At 43.5% G+C, this 19,600-nt stretch overlaps 1 protein-coding gene across 3 annotated transcripts in view; it reads right to left on the reverse strand.

Moving 5' to 3' along the window:
- Positions 1–19,600, reverse strand: part of HLCS (holocarboxylase synthetase) — a gene marked incomplete at its 5' end in the record, with an annotated part of 193,687 nt that overhangs the window by 131,542 nt on the left and 42,545 nt on the right. For all 3 annotated transcript variants that reach the window (XM_079704245.1, XM_079704243.1, XM_079704244.1), the window contains one exon: positions 5,048–5,319. In XM_079704245.1, coding sequence (XP_079560371.1) covers positions 5,048–5,319 — 272 coding nt within the window. The remainder of the gene's footprint in view (positions 1–5,047; positions 5,320–19,600) is intronic.

The following is a 19,600-nucleotide window of genomic DNA, read 5'->3' on the forward strand; positions in this document are numbered from 1 at the left end:
GGAATCAGTATAAACAAGTTTGTGTTCATCTGGCTCACCACACACTGTGGCTTCACACATAAGTCGTTTCGATACCCGACAGAGGCTTGGTGCAAGTCATCAAAAAAGATACTATCGGGCCTTCCTGGTGGCGCAGTGGTTGAGAGTCTGCCTGCCGATGCAGGGGACACGGGTTCGTGCCCCAGTCTGGGAAGATCCCACATGCCGCGGAGCGGCTGGGCCCGTGAGCCATGGCCGCTGAGCCTGCGTGTCCGGAGCCTGTGCTCCACAACGGGAGAGGCCACGGCAGTGAGAGGCCCGCGTGCGGCAAAAAAAAAAAAAAAAAAAGATACTATCAGTCAAATAAAAGACGATTCCACAGCTGTCACAATGACTCAGTTACCCTAAACCCAGTGCTCCAAGGTCTAGCCTTCCCCCTTCCCGCCTTCCCCACAGCTGAGGGTCAATCATCGCTTATCAGGAGATTCAACAAGATGTGCAGCACTGCTGACCAAACCAGGACAGAGTGGGCACCTGGAGGTGCTTGTCCAGGAGTGACGAGGGATGAGCGGTGGCCCATCCACACCCCCTTGTCTGGAAGGCCCCACCAACAACAGCTCACACTTTCAAATGGCTTCCTGGGTCTGTAGCTATAGGACTGACCATGGTACACAGTAAATTTCACTGGTCCAGACAGAGTACTACACCCATACCCCTGGGTCTCTCTACCCAACCAGCTGAGCTAACTGGTCAGCGGGAAACCTACCAGGAAATAGCACAGGAGGAAAAAAAAGAAAGACCGCCTAAGTCAATCAAAACTAGCATTTCATCCAAAAGGTGTTACCCTGACAATAGAGTACAAAATGCATTTCATGGTCAGAAATATGTGTCAGAAAAAAGGACTGGGATGCAGGATACGGGGTAAAATTACCTCTTCCAACCAGACTTGGTTGGGTGGCACAGCCAAGTCAGACTATCGAGGAAAGATCACTCATTCACGTGGTTTTTGCTCTTCATTTTTGGGGGGAGAGTCCACAGTACCTTGACGTAATCAGCAAGCAACTCCCGTACTTCTCTCCGCCACTCCTCCCCCCGCCACCCGGCCCAGAGCTCTTTCTCCTCCACAGAACCACTAACATAGCTTTAAAATTCACAGGGTGGGGCAGGAGGTGATGGTAGTGGTGGTTCATGGCTTCAAGACCAGCGCGCTCCCTTATCCAGAGATCAAATGAAAGCGTTCAATGCCACCTCAGTGCCACAGTAGTTTAAGCTGGGTTTGTGGTCAAAGAAGAAAATATATCCTCCAATAATTTGTTAAAAGAAAAATGTCCAAATCCTCCTGGATTTATAATAACACAAGAAAAATACCTGTAATGGCACTGCACAAGCAGTGAAATAAAACCAGAGTTACCTGTCAAATAATTATTTCCACCTATGGTTTTAAGTTTTGCAAGCATTGGGGCCATCATGATGTATATGCTACCTAAAGGCCTCCTGCTATTTTTTTAGGCGTCCAACACACAGAAAGTACATGCTTGTTTCAAAGACTTCTAAGTGTCCTCTACTACCTACCTCCTCTCCTCCCTGGTAACAGAACCCTAATATTCATTGGATTCATGGGTGCCAAGTATAAAGACCACAGTTATTTCTTAGCCTTCTTTGTAGGTTAATATGGTCATGTGACTAGGTTCTAGCCCTGGGATATAAACAAAAATATCATGAGCAACCTGTGAAAGAGTCCATAAAGAATGGGGGTGGGTTTCCCTGGTGGCAAAGTGGTTACGAATCCTCCTGCCAATGCAGGGGACACGGGTTCGAGCCCTGGTCCGGGAAGATCCCACATGCCGCAGAGCAACTAAGCCCGTGCGCCAAAACTACTGAGCCTGCGCTCTAGAGCCCACGAGCCACAACTACTGAGCATGTGTGCCACAACTACTGAAGTCCGTGCCTAGAGCCTGTGCTCCACAACAAGAGAAGCCACTGCAGTGAGAAGCCAGCGCTCCACAATGAAGAGTAGCCTGTGCTGGCCGCAACTAGAGAAAGCCTGTGTGCAGCAACGAAGACCCAATGCGGCCAAAAATAAATAAATATTTTTTAAATATTAAAAAAAAAAGAATGGGGGCACATGCTACTGTCCCCTCTCCTTCTGCTTACCGGCTAAAATGAGAGGGAATATAAATGAGTAGGTCGCCTCTTGGACCACTTGCTGAGGGTGACAGGGCAACTCAACTGGGTCCTGGACACTGTGAGCCACACTCGGCCCCAGGCTGTCCATCTCAGTCCATCTCATGTACAGTAAAAAACTTCAATCCTATTTAAGCCACTTTAATTTGGGGGATCACTGTCTCACACAGTTGAACCTAACCCCAACTGACCTAGAAATGGGTACCTGAATGGGATGTGCTAGGGCTTAGATCTTGTGTTCGTCACAAGAAACAGGCCTAAAAATGCAGAGGGGATCTGGGCGGGGGCAGTTGGCAAGGACATGGGTCTCACAGGTTCACCGCTAATGAACACTGTCATGCAGCAGCAAAGCATTCAATCGAGGCCTGGCCTTTGGTAGCTTGGGAGGTAGACCGCATGTCTGTCAGAAGCTGTATCATTATAGGGAAAAGCTCTGAAAACTGAAAATGTCAGTGTTTATCAGGAATAGGAACAATTCCACATACAATAAATTCTGTTACCTAGCATTCTACACACCGGTGTGATGTATGAAATTAGTGGATTCATATAAAGTACATAAAAGCAGTGTATGGAAGATAAAAGCTTTCAATACCTATTAGCTACTATTATTGTTGTTATAACCACAACAATATACTGTTTCCATAAGAGTAGCTCATTTATAGGACCAAATATAATGTTAGCTGTAGAAATGTCTTCACTCTTCCTCTTAGAAAGTAATAATCAATATGTAGCATTTACCTATCTCATGACCCCTTTGTGGACAATTTTGGGAGTTTCTGACACCAAGCTGACCTCTTCAAGTTCCTTCTAAAAGAGGCTACAGCCGCCCAGGAACCTCTCACCAGCCTCGCTGACTCAGTAGGCTGCAGTGAGTACCTTTCTCTTAGTGCTAGAAAGGAACCCACGTGTGCAGTGGAAGAGGACATCTATGATAAGTCACGGTGAAAGGCGACTGCTTATTCAACATCTGCACTGTGCAAAGCAGAGCTTCATCAGTAATCATCAAAGCCATTTTACCATCCACACTCTGGAGACTAGACAAGAAAAGAAACAAAGATTCCTAAATGCTTCTGGAAAAGCTGAAATGTTTCTCTTCTGTAAAAATAACAACCTTTAACCCTACAGAAGTTTCCCGACTCCCGAGCTCATGCACACTTTTACAGACCCAAATTGCTTAAGGTGGAATTTTCATTTTTCAAAAAAAGTTCAATATCAAAAATGAACTTACAGATATTCAAGCGTAATAAAACTGCTATTTACACGGCATTTATTTTCCATCCTAAAACGCAGCCTCACCAGGGTATAAGGAAACCCAACCACATGGTTACACAGGAGCATAGGTCTACCCACCCTAGCAAGGCACTCACAGCCCTCTTGGTAATACACTGCCCAGACTCAACAGCGATAATCTCAAAGTTTCAAGATCTCCCCAAGACAAAATATTCTTCACTGTTGTCCACAAAAACAGCCAAAATGGTCTGGAAGTGCCAACGTTTTCCCACCTGAATGTCACCTCCCAAAATCTTTTGTTAAATGTTGTGTCTGATTTTTTATTTGGAAAATATGATTATAATGGGTCACCTTTTCGATATAATATAGTTCACTGCAGTGACAAAAGATTATCACAGAGTTTGTACAAGCAAGTAATAAATGCTCCATACAAATACAGGTGTTTTCTTCTCTACAGGGATTCAAGGGATTGGCAGGGGGAGGGGAGTAAAGGCAGGAGAGGATGGGAACACTGGGGGAAAAAAAAAAAGTACCTATGACAACACAAAACAACTCGGGCAACAAGAACTGTTCATGACCACTGCTCATATTCCCCTTCTTACTTCACCTTCTCACTCTGCTAATTCCCCCATAATATTGATGCTTTTTCTACATCCTATACGTACACTAAAATTGCCATTTCCATGACTTTGAGTATGACAGCCATGAAATCCTAAAATGATCTCATCAGTTTATATCAACATACTAGCAAATCCAGAAATTATTGTTAAGAAGAAAAGCCAAAATATTTCCACACGGTCCATATGTTGAATTATGTATCTGTCTAACTGTGCAGTCCCACAGGTGGAAGTGTCTAGAAACTGAATGGGGGGCTGGGGGGGTGGAGTCTTACATTCCTTAAATATTAGTCCCATGTTGAAGGAAGATGCTTTTCTTATTCACTCCCTCTAATAACCCTACTTTTTAAACTATCTATCTCAACGTAAGAGTATTACCTAATACTGACTAATCTGGAGTTTAAAAATTCCTTTCATCTGTTTTCCATTTTTAAACCTTTAATCAAAGTCCATGAAACAGAAGGAATAAAAAGGAAAAGTTGCAATAAGAGTAAATTTGGAACATCCAAATGGGATTACAGAGTGCTTTAAAAATGCATTGGATAGGAACACACCAAAACAGGTTTTCAAAGTACAAAGCCCTAATTTATTTAATTTAACACAGCTTACATGTCGTTCAAATTTGCTATCCTAATGCTCCTGCAAAACATCTTAAACCGGTTATAACATCTTAACACTGATTATAACAGCACAAATGTAAAGCAGTAACATCAACACCCGTGCCACCTGCTAAACATCTTTTTTCCTAATGTTCTTTTTTTCCAAAGACATTCTGAAAGGCCAGATTAAAGGAAGAGAGTCACAAGGCACAAAAATCCCCCATTCTTTAAAACACAAATCCTTGACCAAAGAACTTTCATTTCTTTTCCTACATTTTACCTCCTCTAGGACAGGGTGCTACTCCCATCTTGCTAGTGCTTTATCAAGAGTTATCGTTCTAAATCTCTATCCCTCTCACCCAGCGCTGGTTAGAGAGAACGATCAACATAACTGGATTCCTCCAAGCAGGTAGAGAAGCCAGCCTGGCCAGAACTTACCCGTCCAGAAGATTCATTGTGGTGGGTGTCACTTCAGCAAACAGAATTACTTTTCCAAGTTTCTTTGTCTGCAAATTTTGTTGGTAGATCTCAAAGTTAAAGTTTTCTGATGAGAAGGTCTCCATGTCAGTCACCACAGGTATAGCAGATGGGGTGATTTCTATTTCAGATGTGTAGGATGAAACGAATTTAAGGGACAGCTTGCTAGATTTTATTACTCCTTCAGCATCCACATGTTTCCCCAGCCACTGCATAAGAGGATCCCGCATTTCCTGTGTCATAAAGAAAGAAATGGAAAGGTCATAATTTGGCATTATGTTAGATGATGGTAGCTTTTCCTTAAAATGTCATTTTGGTAATATAAGAACATCCTAATTCATGACCAATAAAAGCTAGATTAACATAGTCTGAACGTATAAACTATTATACAATAGACAATAAGTAACTAAGTATACCCATATTATAAAAATAAACTATTCAGAAACCAAGATCCAGGGAAATAAGTATATTTCTATCCTACACTAACTATATCCTAAATTCTCAAACGTCCTCTCCAGTTCTTGAGTTCATTAGTGATTCTCTAGTTCTCTATGAATTTTACAGAAAATTTATAATTTTATACTTCCACCCTCAAGGAAGTTCATTATCTCATCTGGGGAAATAAAAACCTAGGTGAAAAGTCACAGAAGACCAAGTACTAAGGTACTAGAGAATTCGCTCTCAGCCTCTGCAGGACCTCCACCTCCTCTCATAGACAAGTTGACCATCACCAGCCACTGCCGGGTTACCAACCCAAAGAGGCTTTTCTCGTTGCCTCCCCAAGGAGCGGGGGCAGAACTACAGGAGATATTATCTGACCTAGAACAGAGCTCCCTACCCACCCTCCCAAGAGGCTGCAACTTCCTCTGCGACCCTGAAAGCCCCAGGGGCCTCCTCCTGGGGTGCAGCATCAGGGGGTTGGGGGTAGTCAGCATCCTGAGAGGCCAGCGTAAAACATATTAAAATCTGTCAGTCACAGTAAATGCTGATCTGGACTCCTGGGCCACCTTCATGCAAAGGCCAGGCACTTCCAAAGAGGAGATGAGTCCTTCTGTTAATATCAGGGGTCTGTCCCAAAGCTCCACGTGCCTAAGAGAAGCAGCTTCAAAGATGAAATGTCATTTAACTAAATTCTATTAATGAAACTTTAAAACTCACTTCCAATTTGCAGAAAATACAGAGGTTAGAGGAACAAGTTAAATGGCTTCAAAGGAAGTGATCAGAAGAAACCCAGAGGGTGAGATGTATTACAGCACAAGAATCTTCAAGTGTGTGTGTGTGTGTGTGTGTGCGCGCGCGCACACAAGCACGCACGTGCTGGCGCAGAGTGTCCTGGCAGTCCTGGGAGTCCACTTCTGCAGGCAGCAAGAAGGCAGAAGAGGATGACAGGGCAGTAAAAAGAGGACTGAGAAGTAACCAACAGCCTGTCTGGGGAGGGAGAGAAACTGTAGACCCCGAGGACAAAACACTGCCAAGGAATTTCCTCTAAAGGAAAAAGAAGAATGGGACAGTGGCTACAGGGAGGAATGAAGTCAAAACAGGTTTTCTTTGGTTATTAAATGAGAGAAATAACAGCATGATGTGAGTGGTCCTATGGAGAAAAGGAAACAGGTAAACAGGTAAGGGGTGGGTCCTAATGATCAAGCTGAGAGGTCGGCCTTGAAAGCAGAGTCCTTTATCCATTGGGATGGGCAGGACGCACATCACCTCTGGGGACACCAGCCCAGCTTCCCCACTGGATTGCAGCCCTCCCTCATCCCTTGCTGGCTACACAGCCAGCCCTGGGAATTGACCTACACTGCCACCACCCTGCTCCAAAGCCACCCACAGTTGGGAGTCCTGGCGCTGGGTGCTGGTGATATCATCTTCTGATTCCTTCTATCTTCTCTATAAATAGGAAGAAAGAGGCTCAGCCAAGAGTGAAAAGGAGGAAGGAGGTGCTGGAGGTTTGAGAAAGGAGACAGAAAAAGAAGGAAGCAGGGAAAATCATATGCGCAACCAGAAGCATTCAAGGTTCATCTAAGGTTAGTGCTTCTGAATTCAGAGTCAGCAGTCGGCATGATTTTCTGCTTTTATGCAGCCACGCACAGCTACATGCTATATGAGAGGCACAGGGGTGATCCTGCTTGAACGAGCAACAGAAAAGTCATTGGAAGAGGTCAAGCTGAAGTGAGCCACCAGGAATTACAGCACTAACTTTCCATCCTTGCACAAAGAACCAAGAAAAATTTTAAATGGAATATTCCCTGTTCACCATTAATTCTTTAATATACACTCTACTGGAGTAAGAATAAAAATGAATAAATTATAAAAGTAACCGCTATTATGTGCTGAATGTTTGTATCCCCCCAAAATTCATATGTTGAAATTCTAATTAATCCCCAAGGTGATGGTATTTGGAGGTGGGGCCTTTGGGTGTGATTAGGTCATGAGGGTGGAGCCCTCATGAAAGGGAATAGTACCTTTAAAAAAGCAATCCCAGGGCTTCCCTGGTGGTGCAGTGGTTAAGAATCCGCCTGCCAATGCAGGGGACACACATTCGAGCCCTGGTCCAAGAAGATTCCACATGCCGCGGAGCAACTAAACCCGTGCGCCACAACTACTGAGCCTGCGCTCTGGAGCCCGCAAGACACAACTACTGAAGCCCGTGCACCTAGAGTCTGTGCTCCACAACAAGAGAAGCCACCGCAATGAGAAGCCCACACGCCGCAACGAAGAGTAGCCCCCGCTCACCGAAACTAGAGAAAGCCCGCGTGCAGCAACGAAGACGCAACACAGCCATAAATAAATAAATAATTAATTTTTTTTTAAAAAAAGGCAATCCCAGAGACATCCTTCACCCTCTCTCCACCAAGTGAGGACATAGCAAAAAGATGTTTGTCTGCAACCTGGGAGAGGGCCCTCACCAGAACAACCATGCTGGCACACTGATCTCAGACCTCCAGCCACCAAATGTATGAAAAATAAGTGTCTGTTGTTTACAAGCTGCCCAGTCTATGCTATCCTGTTTTAGCAGCCTGCATTGACTAAGACACCCCCAAACCTCAAACCTGGCCATTAGGTATAACCAACTCTGCTCCTTAAACTTTAGTCAATGCCCTTAAAGTATAAAGCGATCAAATCCGAATTTCCTTCACCACATTCCCCAGAACAGCTGGATTCACAAGGGCACTGCACAGGCTAAAGAGACATCAGTGAATAGGTTAAATCATAAAAAAAGAGAGGGAAATAATCTGAACAATAAACACTTCTTAATTAACTACAGTTTTCATTAACTCAAGCAGAGAGTTAAACAGTTATTCAGCAGGCGTAGGCAATGTGAATCCCCCATTCAAAGTCTATGAAAATCAAGATAAAACCAAAAAGAAACAGCTAGCACCAGGTAGACCTTTCAGACAGGAATAAAGCAGGGAATTTCCTATGGAGCAAATTATCCAACTGGCCATCTATATATCATTCATCTAATAAATTGTTTGTTTTTGAAAGCAACACTTAGAGATGCACAAATATGCAAAATAAATTAAAATTGATGTAAGCAAGGTATATGAGGGGTTTTTTTTTAAAATACTTCTTTCATATAATCTTTCAGGACTTAATCAGAGCCAAGTAAGTTATTCAGAAAAAAGAGACTCTAAAAAGATATAAAACAAGGCATGGAACTTATTAAGAAATATAACTGTATACCACCTATAATTCTCCTAAATATTTATATTCACTATAGTCAAATCCAACTGTAAGCAATCAAGTAAAAGCGAGTACACATGGGTCGCCCATCCCCATTATCCCTAGACAGGAGAATAAAACTCTGGTCACAAGAAGTATCAAAATTACTACCTGTTCGATGCAAATCTGCCTGGTATGTCCTCTCAAATGGACTTGTTACAATGATGACTTCAGAGCTACAGAATTAGCTGCTATCATAAAAGGAAAAGGAATTAATTCATGATTCTTGGTTTAACTCTACCAATGACCACAAAGGCGGTATAGAAATGCTATTGAAGAAAAAAGGTTGGAGCATATATATCAAGGTAAATGGGTTGGCATAAGTAGTATTACCAACCCCCTACTCCCAAGTCTACCTAACTCTATAAACACAACTATTGGAGCATGCAAAAATGTCGCTGCTTTAAGGAAGATTTCTCCGACCCACAGCCTGTCCCAGTCTAAGTTAGAACTCTCTTTCATAAACTTAGTGACTTTATAGCACTTTTCAAATTGTAATTCCATAGCTTGTATAATCATTTACTCAATGTCCCACTGTCTTGCTAGAATGTAAGCTCCATAAAGACAGCAAATGCATGTTTCTGTCTGGCTCACACTGTATCCATGGCACCCGGTACCAAGTCTGGCAAATGCTGCATGCTTAATAAGCATTCATCATATAAATGCATATTAAATTCCTTACCAAAAACATCCCACAAGTAAGAAACATAAATAGGTATATCAAGAGGGAAAACCCAGAAAAGGCAATGCTAAGAGATGGCCTTGAAATGGATACACAGCATCAAAAAGAAATATGAAATCGTTAAAGTCAAATCAGTCCTGTTGAAAATAAAACAACTGCTATCAAATTCCACTCCAATGAAATTCATTAAAACCTTCTAATTAATGTTATTTTTTTAACATTTGAACTTCAAGAATTTAGTATTTACCTTTCTCTAAGATTTCAGGCTAATTAAATACAATTTAGGTGGAACCAAAAACAACATTTTATAGTCACATAAATGTTGGCCCCTTTGAACCAGCCACAGCGCTAGTGAAACACTAGCTATTCTCAAGGAAAGTGAATGTGCCTTTGTTTCCTATTGGGGCATGTTGCACACAACATGAAAACCCCAAGGAGTCCACCAAAAAAGTACTAGAACTAGTACTTTTAGCAAGGTTGCAAAATACAAGGTCAATATACAAAAACTGGGTTTATTTCTAGCCATGAATATCTGGAGTCTGAATTTTTTAAATACCATTTTCAGTGGCATCAATAGATCTGAAACATTTAGGAATAAATTAAAGAAAGTATGTGCCAGAACGGTACACTGAAAACTACAAACACTACTGAACTTAAAATTAAAGAAGTCCTAAATAACTGAAGAGATATACCATGTTCATGGATGGATCAGAACACTGAATATTATTGATGTCAATTCTTCTCCAAATTGATCTATGGAAGCAATGCAATTCCAATCAAAATCTTAGCAAGCTACTTCTAAAACTTACATAGATATATATAGAATAGGCCTAGAATGACCAAAACAATTTTGGGAAGAAAAAAGTTGGAAGATTTACCTTATCTGACTTCAAGATTTATTATAAAGCTGCAGGAATCAAGACAGTATGGTATATTTCCTTACAGACAGACATATATTTCTAAAAACAGAATAGAGTCCAGAAATAGTGCCACACATATATGTTCAGTTGATTTTCAACAAGGTAATTCACCTGAAAAAAATCATCTTTTCAATACATGGTGCTGAAACAATGGGACACACATATGCAAAAAAACAAACAAACAAAAAACCCAAAACACCTTGACCCTTACATGTATACCAAAAGTAACTTGAAATGAATCACAGACCTAAATGTAAAAATATAAAACTTCTAAAATAAAATACAGGAGAAAAACTTTCTGATCTTAGGATAGGTAAATCTTTTCTCAGATACAACAAAAGAAGCATAAACCATCAAATTAAAAAAAAATGATAGGGCTTCCCTGGTGGCACAGTGGTTGAGAATCTGCCTGCCAATGCAGGGGACGTGGGTTTGAGCCCTGGTCTGGGAAGATCCCACGTGCCACGGAGCAACTGGGCCCACGAGCCACAACTACTGAGCCTGCGCATTTGGAGCCTGTGCTCTGCAACAAGAGGCCGCGACAGTGAGAGGCCTGCGCACCGCGATGAAGAGTGGCCCCCGCTAGCCACAACTAGAGAAAGCCCTCGCACAGAAACGAAGACCCAACACAGCCAAAAATAAATAAATAAATTTATTTTTTAAAAAAATGATAAGCTGGACATTATAAAAATTAAGAACTCTAAGAACTGCTGCTCTTCAAGGGTTAATGTTAAGGAAAATGAAAAGACAACAAACTGAGAGAAACTATTCTTAATACACACATCTGACAAAGGACTTGTATCCAGAATGAAGAAAAAAAAAAAAAACCTCTTAAAACATAATTATAAGAAAACAATTCAACTTAGAACATCAGCAAGAAGATTTGGCCAAACGAAAACATCAGATGGCCAAAAAGCACATGAAAAGTGCTCAACATCATTGGTCACCAGGGAAATACAAATTAAAACCACAATGAGATACTGCTACACACCCATTAGAATGGTTACGTTTTTTAATTCTTTTTTTAAAATTAAATTTATTTTTTATACAGCAGATTCTTATTAGTTATCTATTTTATACATATTAGTGTATATATGTCAATCCCAACCTCCCAATTCATCCTACCACCACCACCACCACCACCACCCTCCCCACTTTCCCCCCATACGTCCATACGTTTGTTCTCTACACCTGTGTCTCCATTTCTGCCTTGCAAATGGGTTCCTCTGTACCATGTTTCTAGATTCCACATATATGCGTTAATATATGATATTAGGTTTTCTCTTTCTGGCTTACTTCACTCTGTATGAGTCTGTCATACAGAGTGAAGTAAGCCAGAAAGAGAAGAACAAATTTCTAAATTCTGACAATACCTAGTGTTGGCAAAGACGTGAAGTAACTGGAGCTCTCATACATCACTGGTGGGAACATAAAATGGTACAACAATTCTGGAAAACAGGTTGGCAGTTCCTTATCAAATTAAACATACACTTGCCACATGACCCAGAAATTCTATTCCTAGGTATTTAACCAAGAGAAACGAAAACACACATCCAAACAAAGACTTATACACGAATGGTCGTAGAAACTTTACTCATAATATCCAAAAAATGCAAACAACCCAATGCCCACTAACAGGAGAATAGGTAAGTTATGGCACAGCTATATAATGGAACACTACTTGGCTATAAAAAAGGAATTAACTACCCATATAGGCAACAAAATGAATGAATCTCAAAAACATAAGGCTGATTAAAATTAAAATTTTTTTAAATTTAATAAATAAAATAAAATTTAAAAAGACAGAAGAGTATGTACTGTATGATTCAATTTAGATGAAGTTCCAGAAAAGACCAATCTAATCTATAAGGATAGAAAGCAGATCAGTGATTGCCCAAGGATGAGCACGGGGGTGGGAGAGTGGATGAGGACTGAATGAGAAACAGAGTTAAGAGAATTTTGTGGGATTCTGCAAATGGTCTCTATCTTGATAGCAACGACGGTTACTCCAGCGTATATGTTTATCAAACCCTACACATAAATAAGTGTATTTTCTTGACTACGTCATCCCAAAGTTGATTTTTTAAAGCAAACAGCAACAATCTTGTGCAACACTAAACAATGACTGAAGTCCAGGAGACTCTATATTCACTAATGTCGAAAAAGAACACCAGTGTCCCTACTTCTGAAGAAATGAATGCTTAAATTTATATTTAGTGCAAATACACACAAGTGGCTACTCCATGGTTAGTTAACACGTCATACGGGGAGTGTAGCAGATGTACAGAGATGTACAGTATGCTATGTCCAGTCACATTAGAGCCATTCCACCCCATCACTTGTCTTATCTGCTAAATTTTATCCATCTAAACAAGATTCAATGGGTGAAACATAGCCATACCTCTGATTCAGCACTGGATTCAAAATATTTATTACCAACTCTGTTTGTGTTTGGGTGCTCCTTTTCCCAAGAAACACCAAATAACTGATCATAACTTTTAAAGGTTTTCTATCTCAGAGACACATTTGCCTCATTGTAAATAATCAGATTAGTTGTGCTTCAGTCATAACATTATAAGCTGCTAGGCAACATTATAAATTTACAAGTGGGTAAATCAGAAAATGAATCTACCGAGACATAGAATACAAGCTCTTTTTATGGGTGTTTTCATTCTCAGTTAAATATGAGAGGAAACGGGAGTAGAAGAATTTATATGAAAATTTATACAAAAAAAATTCTTACTACTGGTATTTTACAAACAAAATATTCACAGCCAATTTCACGTTCACTCAGTGTCTTCACAGAAGTGATGAAGGCACATAGCATAGCAGATCTTTACAATCAAAAGATGACACTCCTGAAAGAGCAGGACTGTTTTTGGTCCTGACCTCATTTACGGCAGGGATTGTTCATGTGGCAACCTTCAGGGTGAACTTTTATTCTGAGCACCAGAACCAAGCAGAGCAAAGCCTCAGGCAGGGTCTGAGATGAGTGTGTTCTGATTGGTTCCCCGTGCAGACACTTCTGTCTCAGTTCCAATGGACCCACTGCAGTCTGATCAACACTTGCCTAACTTGTCCAGATTCCTCCTTGGACAGTACTGCACCCCAGCTTGGATTCCCAAGGCCCCTGCCTTCCTGCTTCCCCAAATATGCTCAGCCACTGATCCCAAGCACTCTCACCCCAGAATGAATGGACCTAGAGGGGCTTCTAGCTTCAGTGACGACACACTGCTGAAAGCAGTCCATGCCCACAAATATCCAGGTCAATTGTCACCAACAGATACCCAAGGGCCAAAATGAACCCAGAGAAATGTTTTACTTGGCCCATCCATTTTGAACTAGTTGCTAACACTTAAAAATCAGGATATTTCACATCCTGCTTCTTTTGGTTTTTTGGGTTTTTTTTTTTTTTTTTTGCCGTACGCGGGCGTCTCACTATTGTGGCCTCTCCCGTTGCGGAGCACAGGCTCCGGACGCCCAGGCTCAGCGGCCATGGCTCACGGGCCCAGCCGCTCCGCGGCATGTGGGATCTTCCCGGACCGGGCCACGAACCCATGTCCCCTGCATCGGCAGGCGGACTCTCAACCACTGCACCACCAGGGAAGCCCTCATCCTGCTTCTTTTGAAGAAACAGAAACTCTTTCCCACATGGCAATAACTGGCTGGGCCAAGAAGCACTACCCTCATTATACGGGGACAGACTCTCCAGCTGGACTCTTGTGTACCACCTCTTCTGCTCCTAGGCATCTGGGATTGAGACCACCTATGCTGGCGCCGGTATCAAGTCTGGCACCAAGCCAGCAAGATCTCCATGGGGCCCTTGATGATGCTTCTTTCCAGTTAGGTCCATATTAATTCATCAGAGTGAGTCTGTTGACGCTGACTCTCAAAAATACAAGGGGTTCACGCTTCCCTGGTGGCGCAATGGTTGAGAGTCTGCCTGCCGATGCAGGGGACACGGGTTCATGCCCCGGTCCGGGAGGATTCCACATGCCGCGGAGCGGCTGGGCCCGTGAGCCATGGCCGCTGAGCCTGCGCGTCCGGAGCCTGTGCTCTGCAACGGGAGAGGCCGCAGCGGTGAGAGGCTCGCGTACCGCAAAAAAAAAAAAGACTTCAATGGAAGGGCTACTTAAGGAACTGTGAGCAGAGTTAAGAGAATTAAAGGGCAGGGATGGGGAAGCACCTGGACCAGCAACAAGCCTGGAGGAGCAAGAGGACAGAGCTCCCCACAGGGGCTGTAAGCAGAGCGGGCGGCGAGGAAATGCGTCCACCTCTCTCACTTCCTGCCAGCGTAACCAGAGCCTGGGAAGAGGCAGAGAACAAGGGCACAGGGTAAAGTGGACAGTGCCCAACACAACTGCTCAGAGAGGACACAAGGGGAAGGGGCGGTCCCGCTCTGATGTGACTGCCTCTCACATCTCTGCCCTGGGGCACAACCTGTGCCCAGCAACAAGATGAACTTCCACACATCCTGATCTTTCATAGTGATCAGACCAAACTTGGAATGGTAACTCCGCAGCTCCAAAGGATTTATGACAAAGGGCATCCGATATCTAAACCCCAGGAATGGGAGGTTCCCCGCCCACCCACCCCCCACCCCAGCTGAACTTGTCAGTCATTTCCAGTCCCCAATGCCTGGGGCACAGTAGGCACTCAATAAATGTCTGTTAAACTGTATTCCTTTTATTATATAAAAGTTTCCCTCAGGCTCCGGCTTTGAAAAGCCACGATTTACTGCATTTTTTGTTACCTGCCAACTAGCGAAGACCACAAAAGGCTGGGGTGGACCCGTAAAACAGAGGTAATGAATAAGGGTGGACCCATAAAACAGAGGTAATGAATAAGTCATTTCTAACAAGTATGGTTTTATAGGCATCACACCTCCGCTGGGCCAAATGGGCTCATTTTAGAGATGAAATCTATTCTGCAAGGGCGGAGACCAAAAGTAGAGCCGTGGCCGGCTCTAAAAGAAAGGGAGGCATTCCGGGTCGGAGCTCAACCACCGCTCCTACTCGAGAGGCGCTAACTTACACGGACGGGGCCTGTGGGTTTGGGTTCAACATCCGTAGAAGTCTCCAGGGCCTTCATTAAGCCGGCCCGTGTAAAACGCCCGCCATTTGTCGGAGGCCAACACAAACAGGCTCCTGCCGGAGCGAGGAGCGTAGTCTACGAAGCCAAGAAAGCTCCGGGTGGTGGGCCCAGCGCTCCAGTGGGAACGCTTGCGGGGGAGCTCGGTGCGCCTTGCCCTGAGGGGGCACGTCCTGGCTGGTGCACACTCACGCAGGCACGCAAGCACGCACACGCACGCACGCAAGCACGCATGCGCACGCACAGATGTGAGCGTCCGCCATGCTGAGCGAGCAGCAGGCTTGGAGCGCTGAGCTTTTTGTTTTCAGAAGGCCCCACCCATCCTAAACTGAGTGCCTCTGTCACTGCAGCCTGGCCTTGGCCTCTCTGGAGCGTGGGGGCAGGAGACACCAGCACAGAATCTGGTCAACAGCTCTGCTCCCGACTAGCTGGGAGGTCCTGCCTGTTCCTCATTTTTAAAAAGGAGAAAACTGGAACTTCCCTGGTGGCGCTGTGGTTAAGAATCCGCCTGCCAATACAGGGTACAAGGGTTCAAGCCCGGGTCCAGGAAGCTCCCACATGCCGCGGAACAGCTAAGCCCGGGCACCACAACTACAGAGCCTGCCCTCTAGAACCCACGAGCCACAACTAATGAGCCCGTGTGCCACAACTACTGAAGCCCGTGCTCCTGCAGCCTGTGCTCCACCATAAGAGAAGCCATTGCAATGAGAAGCCCGTGCACTGCAACGAAGAGTAGCCCCCACTCGCCACAACTAGAGAAAGCCCGTGCAAAGCAACAAAGACCCAACGCAGGCAAAAATAAATTAATTAAATAATAATAATAATTTTTTTAAGAAAACGAGAAAACTGCAAATCCCCCTTTCAGCTTTAACATTCAAGATTCGGTGCTTCATCCCAAATGCTAAAATGCTCAGTTAAAACTGTAACATCCTCTCTAGGATTCCAAAATTAAGATATACATGTTACCTGCAAAGAGAGAGGTGGCCAGTACGAGGAGGATTCAGGGAAAGCAGAAAGATTTCCAATAGTCTAGAGAAGCGAAGGTGTCCCCTTAACCTGTCCTACAAGGAGAGGGCAGCTCTGCAAAACTATTCCAACTTTTTTCTGAAGCTCCATCTTGTCACTTTTCCTCGGGTACATCAACAGCTGATTCTTTTAAAATGTTTAACATGATGTTTACGAAACCCCCGTTATAAAGGGTGACAGCTAGATAAAGGGTGACTGCTAGATAAAGGGTGACAGCTAGATTGGACTGGGCAGTCAGTCGAAGCCCCGTGGGCTGTTTACTACTGGCCTATCCCCTGAGGCCCCTCGGGTCTCCCAGACAGAGGAGTGGAGGAAGCGTTTCACAATACTTCAGTGGGAAACGCCAAAATGTTTTTAAGTTTTTGAACAAAACACACTAAACGCCTACTATAGGCAAAATGCTGGAAAAGGGACACAAGGATTAACAACATATGTTCCTTGCCTTCAGATGATCTTGTATTACAGTTTAATGGGGTAGGCAGATATTCACATAATACAACAGCATTTGTACACTATTTTACCAAAAAAAACAATTTTTTTAACCTTCATATAAAAGTAATCAATCAGATCTAAGGTTCCAAGTCACAATACTTGGGTTGGAAAACTGAAAGAAAAATTATAAATCCTATATACATAACATGGTCATCAGTGGAATGTTCCTAGATTAGGGTTGGTAGAATTCCTTTGTTGGGCATAAAAGATCAACTAGTTGTCCTCATAGCACGTGGCTCTAAGATGTTTTATGTTCTAAAATTTAGGACTTTTAATATATATTCTAAGAATTTTATACATGCTGGCCCATGTGAAGATGGGATGTGCCCACAGCCCAGTAGGGTGACAACCAGCTCTCCAGAACCATTACAAACCAGTAGGATACTGGTTTTACTTCAAATAAAGAAAACGAGCCCAGGGCCAAGTGGAAACTAGTGCCACTCTCTTGCCAACTCCTAGAAACAAAAATGTGGAAGACTCATACTCTCATAAATAACTTACAATAAGTTCTGTGCTTTGTGTTTTACTTGAAGACAGTAGCATACACATCTTTTGAAAAAAACAAACCCTCTTTATCAAATTGTGGTAAAACGTTAACCAGTGGTGAATCCAGGTGAAGGCTACATGGGGGTTGCGTGCTATTCTTTCACCCTTTCTTAGGTTTTAATTTTTTTTAAATAAAAAGTTGAGGAGAAACGAAGGGATTTGCTCCAGAAGCTCTCTAAGGCCTCTGCCAGCTCCAACATTCACTGGATATTTTTGTTCTGCTGTTAATCCTGGAATCATCAAAGATGCAGCCTTTGTTTAAAAAAAAAGAAAAGAAAAACCAAATGACTACTACCAAGAATACTTTCTAGCATTCACATCTTAGTTGAATCAGCACAACCCTTTATGCTGCCCGCACTAGGGTAGCGAAGGTCACTTCAGGCAAGAACACCACCCTCAAAAACCCGATTTTAATTGTCACAGGCCATGCCTCCAGAGGCCCCGATCTTGAACAGTCGGAACGCAGGACATTCTTTCCTGAGCACAAACCCCAGTGCGTTTCATGGAGTTTTTCAGTATATGTGGAATCAGTGTATTAATAACAGCTTATTGGCACTAAATGAAAAACACACAAATCTTAATCTTAGGTCTTGAATCGGGTCCAGGTTCTACGTAATAGCTGGCTGGAAGGGATACAGCCATAAGCATGCTTGGTAACTGGAGGCTGTGTAGTGAGACCTGAGTTTTGAAACCAGGATTGGTAGCTTAACAAAATTTACTGGTTGTAGAAAAAGTAAACTTGCCTCTAGGGAGGTGAGCTCAGCCTCACCATTCTGACAGCAGCCCCTGGTGGCCAGTTGAGTAAAAAGTGTTGGCTCGGGCTTCCCTGGTGGCGCAGTGGTTGAGAGTCCGCCTGCCGATGCAGGAGACGCGAGTTCGTGCCCCGGTCCGGGAAGATCCCACATGCCGCGGAGCGGCTGGGCCCGTGAGCCATGGCCGCTGGGCCTGCGCGTCCGGAGCGTGTGCTCCGCAACGGGAGAGGCCACAACAGTGAGAGGCCCGCGTACCGCAAAAAAAAAAAAAAAAAAAAAAAAAAAAAAAAAAGTGTTGGCTCTGATGCGGGAAAAGTTCCGACCTTGCCTTAATGAAGGTTGCTGCAAGCAGACAGGCCATTCTAGGTAACAACTGGGCGGTGATTAGGGAAGCAGCAAAAATCCAAACTAAGGTGCACCTTTGAGTCACATAAATTGCCAAATCCTTAGGGTACTGGTCACTTGCATTAAGAATAACAACAACAGGGCTTCCCTGGTGGCGCAGTGGTTGAGAGTCTGCCTGTTAGTGCAGGGGACACGGGTTCGAGCCCCGGTCTGGGAAGATCCCACATGCCGCGGAGCAACTAGGCCCGTGAGCCACAACTACTGAGCCTGCGCGTCTGGAGCCTGTGCTCCGCAACAAGAGCGGCCGCGATGGTGAGAGGCCCGCGCAACGTGATGAAGAGTGGCCCCCGCTTGCCACAACTAGAGAAAGCCCTTGCACAGAAACGAAGACCCAACACAGCCAAAAATAAATAAATAGATTAGTAAACTTACCCCCAACATCTTAAAACAACAACAACAACAACAAAAAGGAGTAGTCTTTTGAAAGTAGGATAAATATGAAAATTTATTTTAAAAGGGCAAGATAATAACATGAGGCAGATAATCCTTACCTTGGTTTGAAAGTTACCTCATTCCTTAATTATGTAGAAAATCTTTAAATATTCAAGGAGCATGGATTCCTACACAACATAAAGCATGTTCTGTCTACTTCCCTACACAGCACCACCCAGTACACTCATTTCCACATACCCAACGCTGGGAATTCCTACTGTAATATCAGGAATTGCTCACATGGCAGAAACTTCTAGAAGAGGCTGCTATATTCATTCAGGGAATAAAATAGTCAAGATAGTAAGTGAAGCCTGATTTCCAGTGCCACAGATTCACACCACTTCACTGGCTATAAATAGAAGAATGTTCAGAGGCTGACAGTTGGCTTCAAAGGCAGACAGCCATAGGAAGTAGAAGCCGCAAGCTTCAAGCCGACTTTTTCGTA

This window comes from Hyperoodon ampullatus, assembly GCF_949752795.1.
Source record: "Hyperoodon ampullatus genome assembly, chromosome: 5".
Taxonomy (NCBI): Eukaryota; Metazoa; Chordata; class Mammalia; order Artiodactyla; family Ziphiidae; genus Hyperoodon; species Hyperoodon ampullatus.